Source organism: Balearica regulorum, chromosome 6 (assembly GCF_011004875.1).
Source record: "Balearica regulorum gibbericeps isolate bBalReg1 chromosome 6, bBalReg1.pri, whole genome shotgun sequence".
NCBI lineage: Eukaryota > Metazoa > Chordata > Aves > Gruiformes > Gruidae > Balearica > Balearica regulorum.
The window spans coordinates 36,380,820-36,399,599 of NC_046189.1; the positions used below are offsets into that span (position 1 = coordinate 36,380,820).

The following is an 18,780-nucleotide window of genomic DNA, read 5'->3' on the forward strand; positions in this document are numbered from 1 at the left end:
CCAGTAGTTCAACAGGGCAAATTAATACCATGAATAAAGAAAAAACAGTATCGTTGAAACAGTTTTGTTTGATTTTTATATGTATTCATTAAACACTCCAGTTCAAACCATTTCATGGAGCGGTCTCCCATACTTGCCGTTGTCGTTTGTTATTATGTTATTTGAATGCTGCCCAAACTGAAAAGCTTTAAAACTCCATAACATTAATAGTTTGGGGCTGCTTGTTTTGTTAGGAGTTTTCTTCCTCTTCCCCCCCCCCCCCCCCCCCCCAAATCAGATCAATATGAATTATTCTGTTTTCAGAAGGTTTACAAGAAATTTGCTGTTATTGTTCTCCTGAACACTCACATCTTTTCACATTTCTGTGTGGTGTTGGAGAGCTATGGTGCAGCTGGCTTGAGTTTGCTCTGTTAATAGAGGTGAAATTTCAAAGACTTCCGCTATGGAGTAAAATACTAACATCGCTATAAAAATATCTGCTGCTGTAATGCCTGGGAACTGAATGGCAGAACAGTATGGTGGCTACCATCGCTCCTTTCTTCTAGACCCACTTGTACCTGGCTGCATGGCTGTCTTGTTATTCAGTTTGTTACTCTTAGAGTGATCCAAGTTTTTAGTAACTAATAATTACAGTATACAGACATAATGGCTTCAAGCTGCCGTTTGTGAGTATGGCTCATTAAAGGATAAAGATTTCTCTTTTATATAAAAATCATTATTATAAAATGCTCTTTTGTTTCTGCCAAAGAGTATATTTTAAAATGTTCTCTGTATCAATGCCTGTGTGTTTATAGTAGTACAAATCCTCTATCCCTATTGGAACAATAGGTGCCTGATCTTACAGAAAATAGGATTCTGTGAGAAGTGAATTAAATCTGAATTTTCTTTATGAACATGTGTGCAAGTTACAAAACAGTATGGTCCTACCTATCCCCTTTCTTACTCTGTTCTACATCAGACATAGATCCATTCAAGTAAGCAGAGCAAAAATGATTTCTGATATTCAGGTTTCGATGGCTTGTTTCCTCACCCACATTGCATCTGTGACCAAACACCACCAGGGAACCTTGCTACGTTCCCTTCCTCCTGCTCCCAGCAAAGATGTCCTGGAAAGCAAGTGGTGAACGTGCAGCGGGTGTCCCTGGTGGTGCTGGGCTGGGGACAGCACGGCACTGCAGAGAGCAGCGAGGGAGGACTAAACCAGACATGGGATTTGGTTTTAGCACAGTTCGAAAGGAGAAATTGTTGAGATTCATGCTGAGTTGTCTTTGCATAAAACTTCATGAGACTTGGTGGTAGCCAAAAGTCTCATCCGTGTGAACTCAGTCCAGAGATTTAAGGAAAGTGCTGTTTGGGGAGTACTTCATGCTGTTAAGGCTCCTTTATCCATTTTTATTCCACCTTTCTCTAAGCGTGCATGGATTGTACCTCCTCGTTCAACTCAGTATGTCTATGCTCAAGTGAATGCTTTGACTTCATTATAAAAGTTCATTAACAATGTCATTTACTGTGAATCTACTAATTGTTTGCTAAGTATTTGCTTGCCTCCCACTCAGTTTTTAATAGTATTATTCATTTTACTTTGTAAGTAATCATAGACTCTACATAGAAAATTAGTCATTACTTGATCAAAAGACTTATTACAGAACATATCAAAATTCAAAGTCATTATAATCAAAACACAGTTTTTAGGTAAGTCTTCAGTTAATTAATACAGTCAGTTAATTCACTGTACTGTGGATACAATGCATTTTCTGTAGAAAGGTATATTTTTAATGTTTTGTATCATTTTTTATTATAGCGTATACTACCTGATAATATTTAATGTAAGTAATATTTGTTAGTGTTCAGAAATTTAATTTAAAAAAGAAAATACTGTTTAATTGAAGGATTCATATCCTTGAAAATTTTTGCAGTGGTATTTTTAATAGTAATTTCTAAAGCAGTCTGTGAAGATGATAAAAATATCACCATCGCTAATTCTAAAAGTACTTCTTTGTGAAGATTATGGGACAAATGTCACTTTTGCCCTCAAAACAGGGCTTTCATAGCAACTTCATTAGAGGGAAGATTCCTACAAAACAGACGACAGGGCAAGTTGGAAAAGAAGTGTTATGTAAGTGTGAGATTATTAGCATCCTTACCTGTGGCTGATGTGCTTGACGTAATAATGGCAAAACACGGCCAAGTCCCAAATTCCCATGTTTACTAATGCAGTGCAGAACATACAGCTTGGACGTATATACTGAACTTGTAGATTCTGTCAGCTTGTCAAACGTGAAATGCTGGAAGTGCCACTAGAGAGCTCCCGATCTACTTAAAGCCTTTTAAAAGACTTTCCTTGAAGTATGTGGAGTTGTATCTCTTATACCTTACCTGGATTTGCTCATAACTATATATACACACACACCAAAAAAAACCCCCAAAACATGAAGATGCTGGCACTATTTGATTTCTTTGTGTTTATTATCCTGTTGTGCTGGCAAATTTTACATTCCCTAGAACTCTGGAAATAGAATTTTGAAAGAGCTGGGGCTTGAAGAACAGTGATATCGAGGGCCTGCGATCGGTGCCCTTCTCTCTGGAGGTACGTGTTTGTATGCAAACAGGTATTGGTGACAGCCAGCTTGTGCTCCTGCTGACATGCGGTGTAATGACTCTTGGTTCCAGACTAGAAAGAGGATGCGTGGGTTATACAACTTATTTTTTTGTTTTAGTATCTTATTTGTGTGCAATACCAAAGAAAAAACCATTTCTTTTGGGATCAAAGCTTTATAAAAAAATTTGCAGAAGTATTTTCAGTGCATCCAAGGTCCTCAAGGAACATTTTGAGGATGGGATACAGATGTGGTTTGTTAGTAAAGATGAATTCTCCCCTCTCTGCAGATGCCAAATGCAAAGACGTTCCTGAGTTCAGCCACATAAAGATTGCTCCACGTCGTGTTGGCTAACCCATGCCAAGAAAAGCATTGATTTTTATCTTTAGAGGCTGTAAACAGACCTTTGTTCCGTGGAGCAGCTGTAGGGATGCAGGGAGCATAAATTCTCTTCTTTACATTATCTCTCCTTGTACCGGGGACCTCTTCTTATGCCTACAAGTCCTCCAGGAGGAGGGCATGGAGAGTGCAGTTGCACAGCACTGTACCACAGGTTTACTTGAATCCTGCTACTTCCTGAAGCTACTGAAAGAGCCTTCTTTTAAAACCTGTTGAAGGAATAGAACAAAAGAAAACATTAAACCAGATATAACCATTGAAATGCTTTCCAGCCCTAATAATTTACTGAGGATTGTCTTTTCTGTTTTCTTCAAAGTATGGTATGTGTGCAGAGTGCATCTTTAACTAATTTGTAAAGTAGCCTCAAAGGAGAAGTTGTGGCTAATGTGGAGTCCTCTGGAAGTTGTCGTGGCAACCATTGATTGCGAGCAAATAGAGACAAAACAATCAATTTATTTTCATCAGATAATTAGAGAAAGATGATATTATATAAAATTACAAAGCGTTTTCTGGAGAGACCGTTAGTAGAGTAAGACTTTGTGTTTTGCTCCTTGCCCTACCCATCAAAACAGTATTTCCAAGTTCTGTGGTTGCCCCTGGAGATAAATACATTGCCCTTGCACTTGAGAGCACTGGCAGCAGCTAATAGATGCTTCGGAAACCTTCCTGGATATTAACATTCAGATTGTCTTGGTTCTGATGTGTTGAATTCATGCAAGTATAAATAATACGACGTGTTGTTATCAAAAGTAGCAGATGTTAAGCTAACGAACAGATTTCTGTGGTTGGCACAGGGAGAAGCAGAAAGCGAGACAAATGCCAGAATACAGAAGTTTATCCTCAAGTTGAAACAGAGCTGTGTCCCTGTGAGGTGTTTACCTCCCAGCCCCATGGAAATTGGTCCGACTGCATTATCGGAGGAGGGACATCTGAGCCACAATCGGGAGCGCGATCCCACAGAGATGCCAAGGAGTGTGGCGAGGGTGTACGACTGCGAGCTATTGCCTGTTACGATAAGACCGGCAGACTTGTGGAACCATCTCGCTGTAGCAGTTCGGGTAAGGAGATTTAAAAAAAGCGCACACCTGTAAATAGCCCCGATACTGAGTGCAGTTATCCGCTCAGCGCTTCATTTTGGAGCCTGTCATAGGTGTGTACCTGTTTACTTGCTGGAACAGCTTTCAGAAGATTGCTGTGAGTGTTGAACATTGTCCTAGTATCTTCTTATCGCTCTTAAAACTGAGGTTTTCCTCAGTATGAGTGTCTGCTGGCATTTCTACAATGGAAATGAAGTAGAAGAGGGCTACAGCTGGCTATGCTGTCGTAATACCAGAGGCATTTCTTTTATTTGTCATAAAATCCCATAAAAGTATAAGCTTAGGCAAAGGAACATTTCAGTTAGCATTTTGTTTGAAGATACTTCCTACTTCAGCTTTTAGTGTTTATAAATTTTTATTCCTTTTCACTGAATTTGGAGGTTTGTACGGTTGTTTTCAATGAAGGAATCAGGAATCTCCTTGAGATAATCATATTTAATTACAAAAACCTTCTGAGGTCACCTGCTGTCACTCATGCCAAGTACACATGACTGCAGCAGCAAGCAGTCTCCTCCTTGCAATTTTGTGCCAGTCTCAAGCTCAAATTCATAGAAAGTGTATATTCCAACGTCACTGCTTGCTGGGGCTCCGGACTGTGGTTCTTTCTGCTTATATTTCACATGTAATCAAGTAGTTTATATCAAACAGAAATAGGGGAGAATCAGAAGTAAAGCAAGCAGGAAATGTCATTCCATTTGGATATTTTCTCCCAGTTTCCATGATTTGCAGTTTATTGCAATTATTCCATTAAATCAATTTACAGACAAAAGCCCTTATCTTGGGGGCAAATTCTGTACCTATGCTGTCCCCAAACCACTAATGTTCTCTGACTTACAGTCAAAAAGCTTAGGACAGGACACAATGTGATGTAGTAAGTTGGAAGACTGCTGGTGAGCTGTGTGATAGTAGAGGGAGAAACGATGTCTCAGGAGGAGATTAAGTAATACAACAGGAACCATTAATGTTCCTGAGTATAGAAGGGAGCAGAGAAAGAAGTGGGGCTGCTCTGTGGAGGGTCTTCAGGGTGAAGATCAGCAGCCTGAGCTGCATGTAATAAAAGGAGAAAAAAAACCCCACGCTAATGAAGTGATTCAGTCCTGGAGTGAATTCCTCTTGCAGCTGTTGATGGCTGTTCCAGCTGGCTGCACGGATTCATAAAGCAGCTTTCTGTGGTTTGTGTTTTGACAATGTGCTGTTATACCAATTGATTATGCCTCTGTGGCCCATGAAGGAGGAGTGCTATACCTTTCCCCCACAACATTACCTTTTCTTCTGCAAAAAGGGAGCTGTTGGGTTTTGAAAGGTGGGTTTGCCTGTGTCGTGACTTGCTCTTTTGAAAAACTCAGGGTTTTTTATCACTATTAAAAAGAGGAGGTTGTGTATGCGTGGGGTTTTTCTGAATAACCTTGAAGCTTGTTTTCTGTCAGTGATATTTATGTGGCATTTTTAATGGTTCAGCTTCTCTTGGAAGGCAGTAGGGAGTGGTAGCTCAAGGGGATTATTGTTGGCTCTCTTGTCCTCAGCTTTTTATCTGAGCAGAAATGATAGCAACACGTCCTTGGCCAGGACCCATGTCAGAGGCCACAGGGGTGGTCAGTTCTGTACAGGACAGCCCCATCGTATGCCCTTCCTCCTGCAGTTGTACACAGTGCTCTGAAGACCTGTAGGCTTGGAAGTGGTATGTAAAGGAGAGGTGAGATCTGTCCACCTTCCGCCCGATAAGAGTTCCCCTAAGGATGAACTATTGATCTCCAGCCAGACCCCTGTTTAATGCCCAGGATGTAGAAGCTCCTAATTGCTACCCAGTGTTGAACACCTTCTGTTCCCCGCAAGGTGAGCAGGAAAGCAGCGTTGCCTCGGTCTCTGGAGGACATGGATATTTCAGTGAGTTTGGGTGTAGAGTGCCCAAAAGTGGGCAGAAAGCTCCACAGGCTCCGTGTCCGTCTCTGGGACCTGCCTTCCAACCAGAGCAGTTAAATGAAGATAGCCCGATATTTATGGTCTCTAGAGCTGGGAGCTTTCAAAATGCACCTCTGAACACATTATTGAATTAGTGATAGAAACAAATCATTATCCAATTAATAATTAGCAGAATGTTATTCAACCATAATAGAGCAGAGCAAATTACGGAAGCGTGCAGAATTGCTAAGCCCTGCGAAATGATTCATGGCAGTTTTTTTTAAGCAGCTCAGTTTGTCTTGTTCACAATTAGTATCAGGTGACCTTTTAACATTTGCTAGCTAACCATATTTATGGCTAATTAAGCCATTGCCTTATATATTGAATGCCAATCACTGTGATATCTAGGCATTGTTCTTGCTTTATGAGCTGTAGGGCTAAGTGTGTTCCTCTTCTCTTTCTTTCAGGTCTTCTGACTTTTCTTTGTTTCCTGCTCTTTTCCTTTTGCAGGACAGTACTCTTTCTTTCCCTTGAACCAGGATGAAAGTGAGAAGTTGTAAGGCTTAGACCTCAGTTCTTTGCTGGGTCCTTTTGAATAACTTCTACAAAGTGTAGAAAGACATGTAAGGATTCAAACTTTACCTTAGAAGTAGATGTAAGTTTGTCCCAGACTTGATAATGCCATGAGTACAAGCTATTGGACAGTAGAATGGTATAGAATAGAATAGAATAGGTCGGTTTGTAGCTTTTCTAGAGAGCAAACTTTGGGCTCTTCCCTTCTCACAGCAATGATTTTCACTTTCCCTGGCTGAAGCCTAGCTGTTGAACTCACCACTTCAGTAGGATTTAGTTCACCTGTGTCAGTGTGACTTATTAGGTGAATGTATCATAGTTATCAGGTGAATGTACTGTGAGTTTGAGTCTAATGTAGAAATTAATCACACCTCAATGGGGTTCAGGGTCTGAGACCCTGCTCTTACACTGAGTTTTGTGAGCAATTCTGCATTTGCAAAAAAAAACCCCAAAACAACAACCCAACCAAAAAAACCATTGAAGTCTGCTCATCTGTGTTTGTCAGCAGTCTAGACTCCAACTCTCCTAAGCCTATTATCTGCAAATACATTAACGTACATTTAAGCATACCTTCTCAAGAGGAGATGGATTTTCTCCCCACTGGTGTAGTTACAGGTCCAAAACCAGTGAAGACAAAGCATTCTAGCTGTGCCTTAATGGAAAAGCACCAGGAGCTTGCCTGGTGGTCTGCAGTTTCTTCTGTCAGGACTCGGGTCCTGGGCTGGAGGGACCCCTGCCCTGCCCAGTGCAGCTGAGCACAGCTTGTGTGAGCACTTTGGGTCAGCTGCAGTGGCTACGCAGGTCACACCTTGGCTAAGTTACCCATCTTCCCTGCAATTTAATCTCAGGTTAGCTCGTGATCATTAGATATGACAAGCTTAAAAATACAAATCCCAGTTTTTTCTGAATTTTATTCCTTTCTACACCAAACCTCATCTGTGATGTCCAGAATAAACACACTGTAGCTTTGTTTTTCATGACTGGCTTTTGTGATGAGTGTACAGCTTTATTTTAGTGATGTTAGCATTTTCCTTGATGACCCATCCAATGAGCTTAAGAAATGAATGACCTGCAGTTTCCAAATTGAGCTAATTCTTTTTTCCTGGATTTAGTTCACTCTTGTGTTCCTTCCTTTAATTTGGAAATGCACTTATGAAATTATGGATAGAGGTAACTATCTCTATATTACAAAAATGTAATTGATAATTTGCCTCAATTTGTCTTCCCATTGGAAGACTGGATTATATTGCATTTAGCTCACTGCTAGTCCACAGGGTCTCCATTCTCTAGCTGGTCTTTGGAGCATCCTCTTTGGGCGTGAAATCGTCCTCTTAATTGCAGTTCATCCGCTTCACAATCTGTCATCTGAGTTCTTCGTACTATTTTTGAATTTCCACCTCCTTTGTTTTGAATTATTTCATGTAGTTCCTTTGCCTCTCTTTCTCGTGTGCTGTGCCAACAGGGTTTTTTTTTAATCTTAGAGGAACATAGGGTGCCTCATCTGTTCCAAATCAAAGGCTGGAGATTTTTGTGCTCTTGCACAGAGGTTCTGCTTTTGATCCGACGGGCAATTTATGGAAAGCAGGAATTTATGAAGAGCGCTTATGCTATTCAAATTCTGCTGTGCTCGCAACAACAGGAACCTGAAAGAAAGACACAACAGACAAATAGATCCTGGCTTTAAATCACAGAGCGGTTAGCGTCAACCTACACTCACCTTAAAAAGCTTTAATTATCTCTAAATTTATGAAGGGCACGGCAGGGATGCTAGTATACCTCCTTATTCTCAACAGCGCAGTGTTTTGTTATATGTGGTTTAGTTGCGGGTGGACAAATCAAAGAGGACTGGGGTTGCTCAGAGGGTTCCCTGGCACCTGCTGATGCAGGGGTGTCGCTCGGTTCCTCCCAGTCAGGTCGATGTAACACTGCTACTGGGAATGCTCCTTGGAAAACGTCAGCTCTAATCCCAGACAGGTGGGATTAGCAAACAGATGCACCAGGAGGAGTTAAAAATTTTGGTGATGTGAAAACTCATAGTTTTTTGTGGTTGCTGGAGGGATGCTCCCTGCTCCGAGGCACATCGGGGCAGTGTGTGTCAGCGGTGACACCGCTGCTTCTGTCCTGATGAGCCGTTTCTTCAGTGCTGGGAGATTTAGGACAGTATGCAAAGGTCATGGATCAAGAGTTTCAACTCCTCCTGCTGAAAACCAGGTAGTATCAAGTCTCATGAAATTTGATTTTCTGAAAGGTCAGCCCAGAGTAGCGCTGTATTTCCACCTGGGGCATTCCTCTGGGGCTTACGCTCCTTTACGTGAAAATCCTGGCCACCAGCTTGACCACCATTGCACGACCTACCTGTGAGTTAACGCGGGGACTTGCTCTGAAACCCTGTGTGAATCCCTGCACTGTCATTGTAGGAGAAAAAGAGCTATTTTCATGTAGCTTTTCATCACTAGATTTTAGTAATCTTTCTGCAAAATTATATTTGTGTGTGCCAAAAAAATACAAGCAGAGCTTAATAGGTTAAAGAAATGTGACCCAAGTTTATGGTGGACTGATAGCAAAATGTACCTTTTCTACAAGGTAGCAATTTTGGAAAAAAAAGCTATATTGAATACATGCCTGTTTATTTTTGGAAGTGTGTCTGTTCTGACATTTACTGCAGTATACATTTTTCCATATCCAGTAAGTTTTATTTTGAAGAATGAAATTGTTGCTGAAATCCCTGATTTTGTTCAGAAAATCTTCAGAAATGGAAACTTTCACCTGTGTTTTTGAAAATATTCTTCAGCATTTAATTTCATTTTTAGTCTGAATGAAATTGTCTATGAAATTTCATTTTTTAGCACAAACTATTAATTACAGTATCCAATGAGTTTTAGTTTTAGGTGGTTTCAGCACTTCCATAAACAGCATCCCACAAACATCCTATGGATGAGGCGTCATTTCTGGAGCCCTTGTTCTTGACAACTGCATTTCTTCTCCAAGGAAAATGGACAGCCTTGCCTCGGCTGTCCTTTTCCCGGCTCCAGACACCACACGTGAACAGCCTGAGGATGTCTCCTCCTCCCTAAAACTGTGGCAGTGGTAGGTGGTCTTGGCACTGCCGGTTAATGACAATGTGTAGACCCCATGTTCCGAATACCCTACCCTTCTTCTGGCATTTGGGTTTAATTAAATATTACAGTACTCCAGTTTCTCTCTGTGGGTTTCCCTATGTGTCTCTGTAGTATATTTCTCTATGGCCTTTTTATTACAGAAAAAAATGAGTTACTTCCCAGGACCAAGGTTTTCAAAGATTGCTTCAGGAAAAAGTTTCAGCTAAAAATTCACCTTATTTTCTGCCCATCCCCTCCCCTGGCATGGGAATTAAGGCTGGGTTTGGATCATGGGAGGCCGAAAGGCATTGCCAGCTGCAGAAGGGGCTGTCCTACCCTCGCATCCCCACTTCAGAAATCTTCAAAGCCACTGTCACCTTTGTCTGGTTTTCTGCTATCTCAGAGCTAACTGGCTTCTAAATTTAGCCCTGAAATCCTGGCTGGATTCTCCTCTGGACCTCTCTTCGACATTTCTGCACATCTCCTTGGGTGCAAAGTGACACTGTTAATTACAGCTGTGGCTGCCAGGGGAGCTGTAAGCGCAGAAGCAGAGCCCGTGATGGACCTGCCCTCCGTTTCTTGTTTGACTACAGGATTTTTACGTATTGCTCTCATTATAGTACTCAACATTTATTTATTTCCTATCTTTTCCTTTCTTTTTTTCCAAAGTTTATTTGCCATAAGAAAATTTGGCCACAGTTCTTCCTTCCTGGATGTTAAAAGAATTATCAAATGAAATTGGATCAGAAGACAACTGTTCAGACATTGCTGTTCTCTATGTTGTTTTTTTTTTTTCTGGCAACAGAATCAAAGTTAAAAATCTATCAAAAAATGTTATTTCTGAATGGGTCAAACTGGCTATCAAAGCAGCTTATTTAAAGCAAGGTAAGACTTCCCCCGAGGCGTTAGTGTGTTGAAATGCACATTCTTCTAGATCTTTATTTTCTTACAAAAGTAAGAGTGCATCTTATGAGGAAATATTTAGAGGATTAGCTATTTGAGCAGCATCCTCTGTTGGTGCTGCATTTAGTTGTAGTGATCTTTGTTGTTATTCCTTGGCTAAATATAAATCTTTATAGTGTGTCTTTTTGCCCAAATTTCTTTTATGCTTTTTGCTGTATTCCATAAAATGACCCTTTTAAAGAGGCAGCAATACCAAACTATGCGAAGGAATGATTTTTTTACTAACCTTAAAGGAGCTTTCTTGTGTTTGACTATCACCGTCAGCCTCTGCTTGCCGAACCACCTTTGCCCACCTTTACTCGTGTCCGTGCCTTTTGTTTCTATTATTAGTCTCTGTCAATTTTTCTCTGTTTTTGACAGGTCGATTAAAGCTCTTCCATGGGAGCTGGGAACATTTTTAGGGTAGAAATAGTAACTCAGTGTAGAAAGAGTCTATCAGAGGTGTAGGAGAGCTTTGATAGCAAGTTAATGCACGGGCGATCTACTGCCCTGGTTTCTGCAGTAGGCTACAATAAGAGTATCTCTCAAACGTGGCCCGTCTCATCAGCCTTAATAATGCATTTGTCACAAATACAGCCTGTTATGAAGCAAGGCTTTAAAAAAATGTTACCATATAAAGATAGATTTGGAATTAACATTTTTCTCTCCCTGTGTGTCATTCCATTTAATGTGTTATATTGGAAATATGGAGAACTATCACTTCAGCCTAAGCCTTTTTGGGAATTATGTCATGATGAGCGGGACTTTCAGGCAAATAAATGGATGACAAATAATTTTAAGTGGAAAGTCACAGTTTCATATCTTTACCGCTGGTAGGGAGCCCTGTGGCAGCTGGACATAGAAGGCGTTTTAGTGGATTTCAGTGAGTGTTAAGGAGTTTCACGTCTGACACATTCTGAAGGTCTTCAGACGCAACATCGTGTGTTTCTGCTTGTGTGGAACAAGAGTCCTACAAAAAGAAGAAACCCACTTTTTGTACATAGGCAGTGGGAAAGTAATGGGACAGTGGTGAGGAGGATTGTAAGCACACTCAAGTGACTTGCGGCTGGGGTGTAGAAAAACACATATATCATTCTAATTGTTGTTTAGCCTTTTGTGTTGGGCAAGTAGAACGTCTGTGTTTAGATAACATGGGCCTCCAATAGACTTAGAGACACCCTATTGAACATGCTTGAGATTCTTGCCCTGCTATGGGAAAGACCAAAGCAAAACTTGTGTGCCTCTGCCTGGGTGCTGCTTTGGGCATCCCCCGGTTGACCAGGTAACGAAAATAAATTTACTCTTTGCATTTTATTTGTGGTTGTTCCAGCATCCTGCCTGTGCCGGCTCACACGTAGGCCAATGCGTGAACAAAACAAGCTGACTGCCAGAGCAGCAATGAGTGTGCTGGGGCACTGCATACAGCAATAAAGTTAGCGTGATAGGGGGAGATGGGCACGTAGGGGCTATCTTCTAAGGTGCCTGATGTAGGCTGCTCGATCAAAGAGTTTGTGAGGCCATCTTAGAAACATAGCAACAGCTGAATTTAGAAGATTTGAAGAAATGAGTCTGAATTGGGAAACGTGGGTAAAATTAAACTTCGGCTCGGTCTGCTCTAAGGATTACCATAATAATTGATGCGTAACTGAGAATTTATCCTACCTTAGTCTGTTCCTGGGTCTGAGAATTTATCCTACCTTAGCTGGTTCCTGGGTCTGAGATATACTTTGAAATCTCTCTGTCTTCCAAGGTTTGCAAGTGAGGATGGTGTAAATTAAATCACTGAGGGCTTGGTTTGCAAAACTGCTAATATCCCTCACTACAGACAGAGATTCCCTCTGTGAAATCTTGCATCTCATTTGTATTTAGTAACATCGAGGAGTGACAGTTAAAAATCATATTATTCAACAAGATTGCATCGCTTTCTGCTTCTGTCTGAATTCATTGAAGTCCTCCAGCAGAGGAGATTGAGCTACACAACCAGAGTGCTCAAAGTCACACTGCAAAATTGAAACAAAAGTCTATCAGGAATTCAGTACATCAGTACTCTGTGCTGTGGCCTGCTAATGTCACAAAAACATCCTATTTCCATCTCAAAGTTTTTCATCATCTAAATGAGTTGTGCTGCTCTCCCTGTGCCCAAGCAGTAGAAAAGCAGGACTGTTCCCTTGCTTAAAATCCTGTTTCCATCAGATTTTTTGAATAGCACAGCTTTATTTAAGAAGGTCGGATGCCTTTGTATCCGTGCCTCGGCAGCAAGGTGACTTCTAATAGCAGGAGCAAAACTCCTCATCCGAGCAGGCTGGACCTCGCCGCAGCTACCTGGTGTTTGGAAAAGCGCTCTCAGATCTCCCTAATGTCGTTAATGGTTAGTGGCATCTTTAAAACAGTGCCTGTATAATTGAAGTGTGTAGTTAGGTTTCTTATTCAGCGTTGATGAGATGAGAAGGAATGGAGGCAGTGTATTGATTTAAATATATTGATCTGGAGGGTCACTGTGTCACTCGCCTCCCGTGACGACGGGGAGGGAGGCTGCGGAGGTCGCTGCGGGCTCAGAAGCTTCTCCCTGCCTTTTCAGTGCCTGTGTGACCTGCTCTTGAACAGAGGCACTTCCACTCAGTAATACCTCTCCAGTTTGTAAATTAAAGTGCTAGGAATGTACATTTAAAGAAAAAAAAAAAAGTTTTCTTTCGTGTTGTTATGAGGCTTCGTGATAATATTAATTGCACATGGATCTAATTGCTTTGTGTTCCTTTCTTCTGCAGAGTCATCTGGTGGTTTATTTTGCCTGAAATAAGAGCAGTATTATAATGCACAATACGTGCCAATTACCAGGATACAAGGAAACGCATCAGTGTTTCCCATGCTGTAAAATGGAAACGGTCGCATTGCTGTCCATGGGAGGAAGCCTGTCTAAACAAGGCTTGTCTGTGTCTTGGGGTCACAGCTTGGCAGCTGAAATGAGGTGGCACGTTGTGTTGACCGTGCCTAACGTTGTGTCTTTAGGAAGTGGCAAAAAGATGCTCTCTGTGGAGGGCCCCACACTCTGAAATTGAGTTTCTTATAGTGTGCTCCAGCCGAGCCTGAAACCATTGACCTTGAGGCCATATATGATTTACTGATGGGGGCGGATATTTTTGGTGACATTTGGCGGAAGCTTTCTCCCCGTGATGGACCCTTGGCTTTGGAAGACGCTTTCTCGCCTGGTCCAAATTACCCAAGTCTATATTGATCTTCAGAGCACTCTGCAATGCACATCTATTTTCAGAGCTACTGTGCAACTGGGCCTCTGAGAGAAGTTAGATGTAGGAGAAAGAGGGGAATTTGACGGTCTGTGGACAATTTAATTTTGTCTTCATGATGTATTGTGGAGGTGTGTTCAGCCTTTAAAAAAAAGCCTTATTTTATTATATAAATCTCATAATAATAAAAAATAAACACAATCTCAAGGGTTTTTTAATATATGCTAATTAATTCATAATAAACTGTAGTGGGATGACTTTCCTGATATACGGAAGATGACAACACTGATAAAGAGAAAAAAAAAAAGCTACTCAGTTTTGTTTGGACAAAGCAGATGATTTCCCAGTGGCAGAGTGATGAGCAAAGTATATAGAAAAACACAGCTGAGCTACTACCCTAACTGCTGTTGATCCCAGTGGATGATTTTTTATTTGAGTAAAGACTTTCTTAAGATGTCAGGGCTCCCAAGCAGCTGGCCCAGCCCTTCACTGGGGGGGAGTAGCCCCAGGAGGAGAGGAAATAATTTCCACATCTGGTTTTGGATCCCAGGCAGATTTGTGCAGTGGATTTCTGCATCGAAAATTCCTTGCCAGATGAATGTACGCTGTGAAGTCCTGTTTATTTGCACTCAGAAGGCAGCAGATGAGTCTCTCTTCTCCGGAAGACTTCTCAGCTTGTTCTGCAATCAGTTACAAGGAATGTGGTAATTAATGGCGATTTCCTTATTTAGTTAAAAGATTAAATATATCAACTATTACAGTATATATGTAGCTCAAAGTGTAAGCTTGCAAGTTCTTTAAGGAAGAAAAACTGTAATGCAAAATCAAAAGAAATTAGGAATCATAATGCAAAGTCAGCATCAACCCAACTGCCTCATCAGGATTTACAGAGACTGTGAAATTGAGCAATAAAACCAACCTTTGGATGAGTTTCAATAACAATAATGTTGAGTTAAACTTACCAGTGTTCTTTACAAGTCCTCTCTGGTCTGTTTAGAATCTGTAATCGGTCTGCTACAAGATAACGAGAGCATGTGCCTCTTTGTTGAGAAGAGCAAATGGGAATAAATTAGCTAAGGGTCCATTATTTGAGCATTGCAAAATATTTGATGTGAAAGTTATTTTTGCTGGGTTTTTTGGTTGTGCATTTACTGAACGTATTCATTAGATTATCTCTTAAAATTTCCCAGCTAGCAAACTAATAATGCATAAAATCTCTCAAATCCTTGCATATTAAAAAAAAAAAAAAAAAGATTAAACATTTGTTCCGTGGCAATATTACATCCTTTTCAGATGCAACTGAAATTGTTAGCAGCTTTAAGACTCCCAGACTTATTCTGCTTAGTTTCCTTCGGTTAATAATGTTCTCCTTTGATGCAGGATTTAAATGTTTGGACCTGGATTGCTTAGGACGAGGTGCTCCCCTTGGAGCTCACGAGCTCCTGGAGCCTTTGGCCATGCCGTGGCTGGTGATTGCCTTATCTGTGGCACGTTGGGAAAGCCCCAACCATACAGCTATGATCAGCTGGGGGAGTTAGTCTCTTAATTGCAGTCTATGCTCGATGCTGAATTTTAACCTGAGTTAAAACATGAGGTTTGCTTTGTAGGAGATCCCAAAGCTTCAGCTGAGCAGAATCTGGCCCACCGAGTGCCATGGTCCACCAGGTCTCCCTTATAAAGTCTTTAGCTATTAGACTTTTAGTGCCGTGTGGATTTACTGGTGTTATTCTACATATTTCACAGTCAGTAACCAAATGAAAGTAAATATTAATTGTAAAATGAATCAGATCTTTTTTTTCCTCTCCCTTTGGTCTGTGTAATTAGAAACATTTTTTCTGTGTCACTGTCCGCTGTGCTGCTGCTGCCTTTGTTAAAGGGTGATCTCTTTCACCCTGTAGACTCCAAGGGAAATTAGTGGTGTTATTACCAGTGGCAGTTGTGGTGATGCACAGAATTGTCCCCTCATAGGAATGACCTTGAGTTTTACGAAGCACCGCAAGGTTTACTAACAAGGGTAGAACGACTAAAAGTTTGTTAATTGAAATGATGAAATATGTTAGAGAGGATACAAATGAGTTTAAAGCCAATTCAATTAGAAGTGCATCTGTTTCCAAAGCTGCTGCAGAAATGTTGTTTATTTTCGAATCACTTTTAAGTCAACCTCTTGGAATCCTGTTGGCACTTTTGTTTAACGCTGTGTACAGACCTTACACCTGCAGCAAACTTATCATTTGGCAACAATCAGGTGGATGCCAGTGTCTTACGTTAGCTTGTCAACCTACTAATCGCCTGCTTCTCCTACTGCCATCCGTTTGCGAATATAGAGGGGGACACGGAAGGACACTGCAGCCCCTCGCTGGCTGTGCCTGCTGTGAAATGTATGGCGTCTTGTGTAGGTGGGAAGGAAATTGTGCTACTCTAAAGCTCCCCCCCGACGCTGCAGTGCAATCCACAGCCTCTTCATGCTTCTGCGCCTCCGACACCCACCAGCCCATCATCCTATTGCCTTGGCTCTTTCGGGCTGCACGACAAAAATGAGGCAAGAATAAGAGTTTTCACATCGTGTATTTGAGCCTTTGCCTCCGACACGCACCAGACCATCATCCTCACTTGGCTTATCTACCTGCTATTGCTTCATCTTGGGCTGCACAGAAGAAATGAGACAAGAGTGATGATTGTTACATCATGTGTTTGAGCCTTCCCAGTACATCCTGTTGTAATCATAGAATCATATAGGTTGGGAAACACCTTTAAAATCATCGAGTTCAACCATAAAATTGTGGGTGCTTTGTTTATTATAGACACTGTAGGGAAGAGACTCCATTTGTGGCTTGTAGAGCAACAAGCACGTTGTTCTTAATGAATAAATAATAGTAAAATGAGCTGTGCAGCCTAGGTAAATGCATTTGTTCATCCCATTATGTTGGCAGTGTCTCAGTCGTAAAACAATAGCACTTAAACATAGAAAAGGCTTATTTGATCATCCAGCTCAATTTTTCCTGCCAATTCAGGACAATTCCCAGTATATGTTTCAAAGTGCCTACTTAAATATCCCATGCACTGGGGTTTCAGTCACTACCTCCTGTGACATCTGTGTGTGCAGCTTCAGCTCTGTGGCTTTTGGTTCAGATAGGACAGAGGCTCTCATCTGTTTTTTGAAATTAAATTACCTTTATTTTTACAGTATTTGGGATTTTGAGGAATGAAACAAAAGAGGTTAAAGGAAGCTTCAAGAGATAACATAAGAATACATGGAAAGCAGACTGAGCAGGGCTGGGACATCTTTTTCCATAGAAAGTCTTGGAAACACAAAGAATTTTGGTACCAGGTTCTGCAGAGGAGAGAAAAACTGGGAATGTGATGGATGAGTGAGATGTTTAAGGATGACATTGACAAAACCAGCAGCGTAAACTCAGCCTTGAGTTAGTCTTCCCAAACCGAGCGACAATAACTCAGAAAAGTGTTTATGCTGTTTCCTTTATTTGTATTCTGTTATGGTAAGAAGTATTTCTCTGGATAATGGCCTGAATGTAGAATTCTTTATTAATAGCTTGTTTTAATAGCATATCTCCCTTGTGATTTTTTTGTGTGTGTGTTTTGTATTATGCGCTGTGCCAATGGTACAAGTTTTCTGGGAATGCCAATACTAGGATTACTGTGGATATCCAAACTGAACTCTTTTCAACTCCTGACAATGGCAAGCCATGCTTGGCTCCTATGGGGAAAAACAAATATCCTGTTCTCATAGGCAATGGATGAGCTGAGTACAACACTATTTACTAATTCCTCAAAAAGATAGCCATAAAGGCATTCTCTATCTGAGCAGGAAGGATATATCACATAAAGATTTTTGGAGGAAAATTTTTTGTTGAATGAAATCTTTGATCCATGGGTATCTCGGCATAGGATTAACCTCAAGTGATTGATAGAAGAAATAATGGCAGCCTGTGAGAAGAGCTTGAAAGAAAGTTATGCTCCCATTTGGATTCTGTAGCATTGTTCATTGTGGAGAATTGGCTTCCTCTGGGCAGTATGGTAATTTAATGCTCCATTAGCTGGCCATTATTTGTTTATATTTAATGTAATTTAGAAATATGGGTGAGGAAACTCAAAAAGTAATAAGCTGGCCCTTTAGCAACAGGATGTCTTTAGAAATTCTGTAGTTTGCTGAGGGATCCCCACAGCACCTCTCAGGGATAGGTTTCTTTAGTTTTGTTTATTATAACTTTTCCTTCCTCTTTCTTATATTTTTTTTATCTTATATTTCTTTTTATTATAGAGGTAGGTCTTGAACTGCCAAAAGGCTTAGCCAGTTTTGCCTTCACTGATAAGTTGATAACCCCTCTGTCTAATCCTACTTTGAAACAAGGCACTTTCTTTGTTTCTGTTGAGAGTTAATTACCTAGGCTGTCACACAGCCCAAGGAAAAATGATATTTCATACGGTGGTGGAACAGAACTCTTTGGAGAACTGCCTAAGAAATGCTTCTCATAAATCTATCATGAGAAAATTTCTTTTACTTATTATAATGTATTATGAATTGCTTTGAGTGGCAACCTGAGCAGGTGGAATAGAATGTTAGCGGGATATTTGGGAGTTTCATTTGGGGGAAGAAAGTGAGTCTGTTTTGGAAATATTTGTATACGTGTGTGCATGGGTGTAATCTCAGATGAGAATGCAAAACATGCAAAGTTGAGATATCTCAAATACGTGAACACCACTGTAATGGATTGCGTCGGAATTAATTAAGATACCAAATTCCAGTGGCTTTGGAGCTGCAAATGAAAAGGCAAGGTAACACATGGAGATAAGAGGTAGCAAAGAAAACCAGAGCACACCGTGCGGGGACAGGTCTGCAGCTTCAGGGAAGAGTTACGGCATGGGTTATTGGGGAAATGATTACAGCTGTCAGGCTACGGGGTGGCCGCTGTAA

General features: G+C 40.9%; 1 protein-coding gene across 5 annotated transcripts in view; it reads left to right on the forward strand.

The window, feature by feature from the left end:
- The window catches only part of THSD7B (thrombospondin type 1 domain containing 7B), a 355,621-nt gene that overhangs the window by 251,451 nt on the left and 85,390 nt on the right, over nucleotides 1-18,780 (forward strand). For all 5 annotated transcript variants that reach the window (XM_075757230.1, XM_075757233.1, XM_075757234.1 and 2 more), the window contains one exon: nucleotides 3,791-4,054. In XM_075757230.1, coding sequence (XP_075613345.1) covers nucleotides 3,791-4,054 — 264 coding nt within the window. The remainder of the gene's footprint in view (nucleotides 1-3,790; nucleotides 4,055-18,780) is intronic.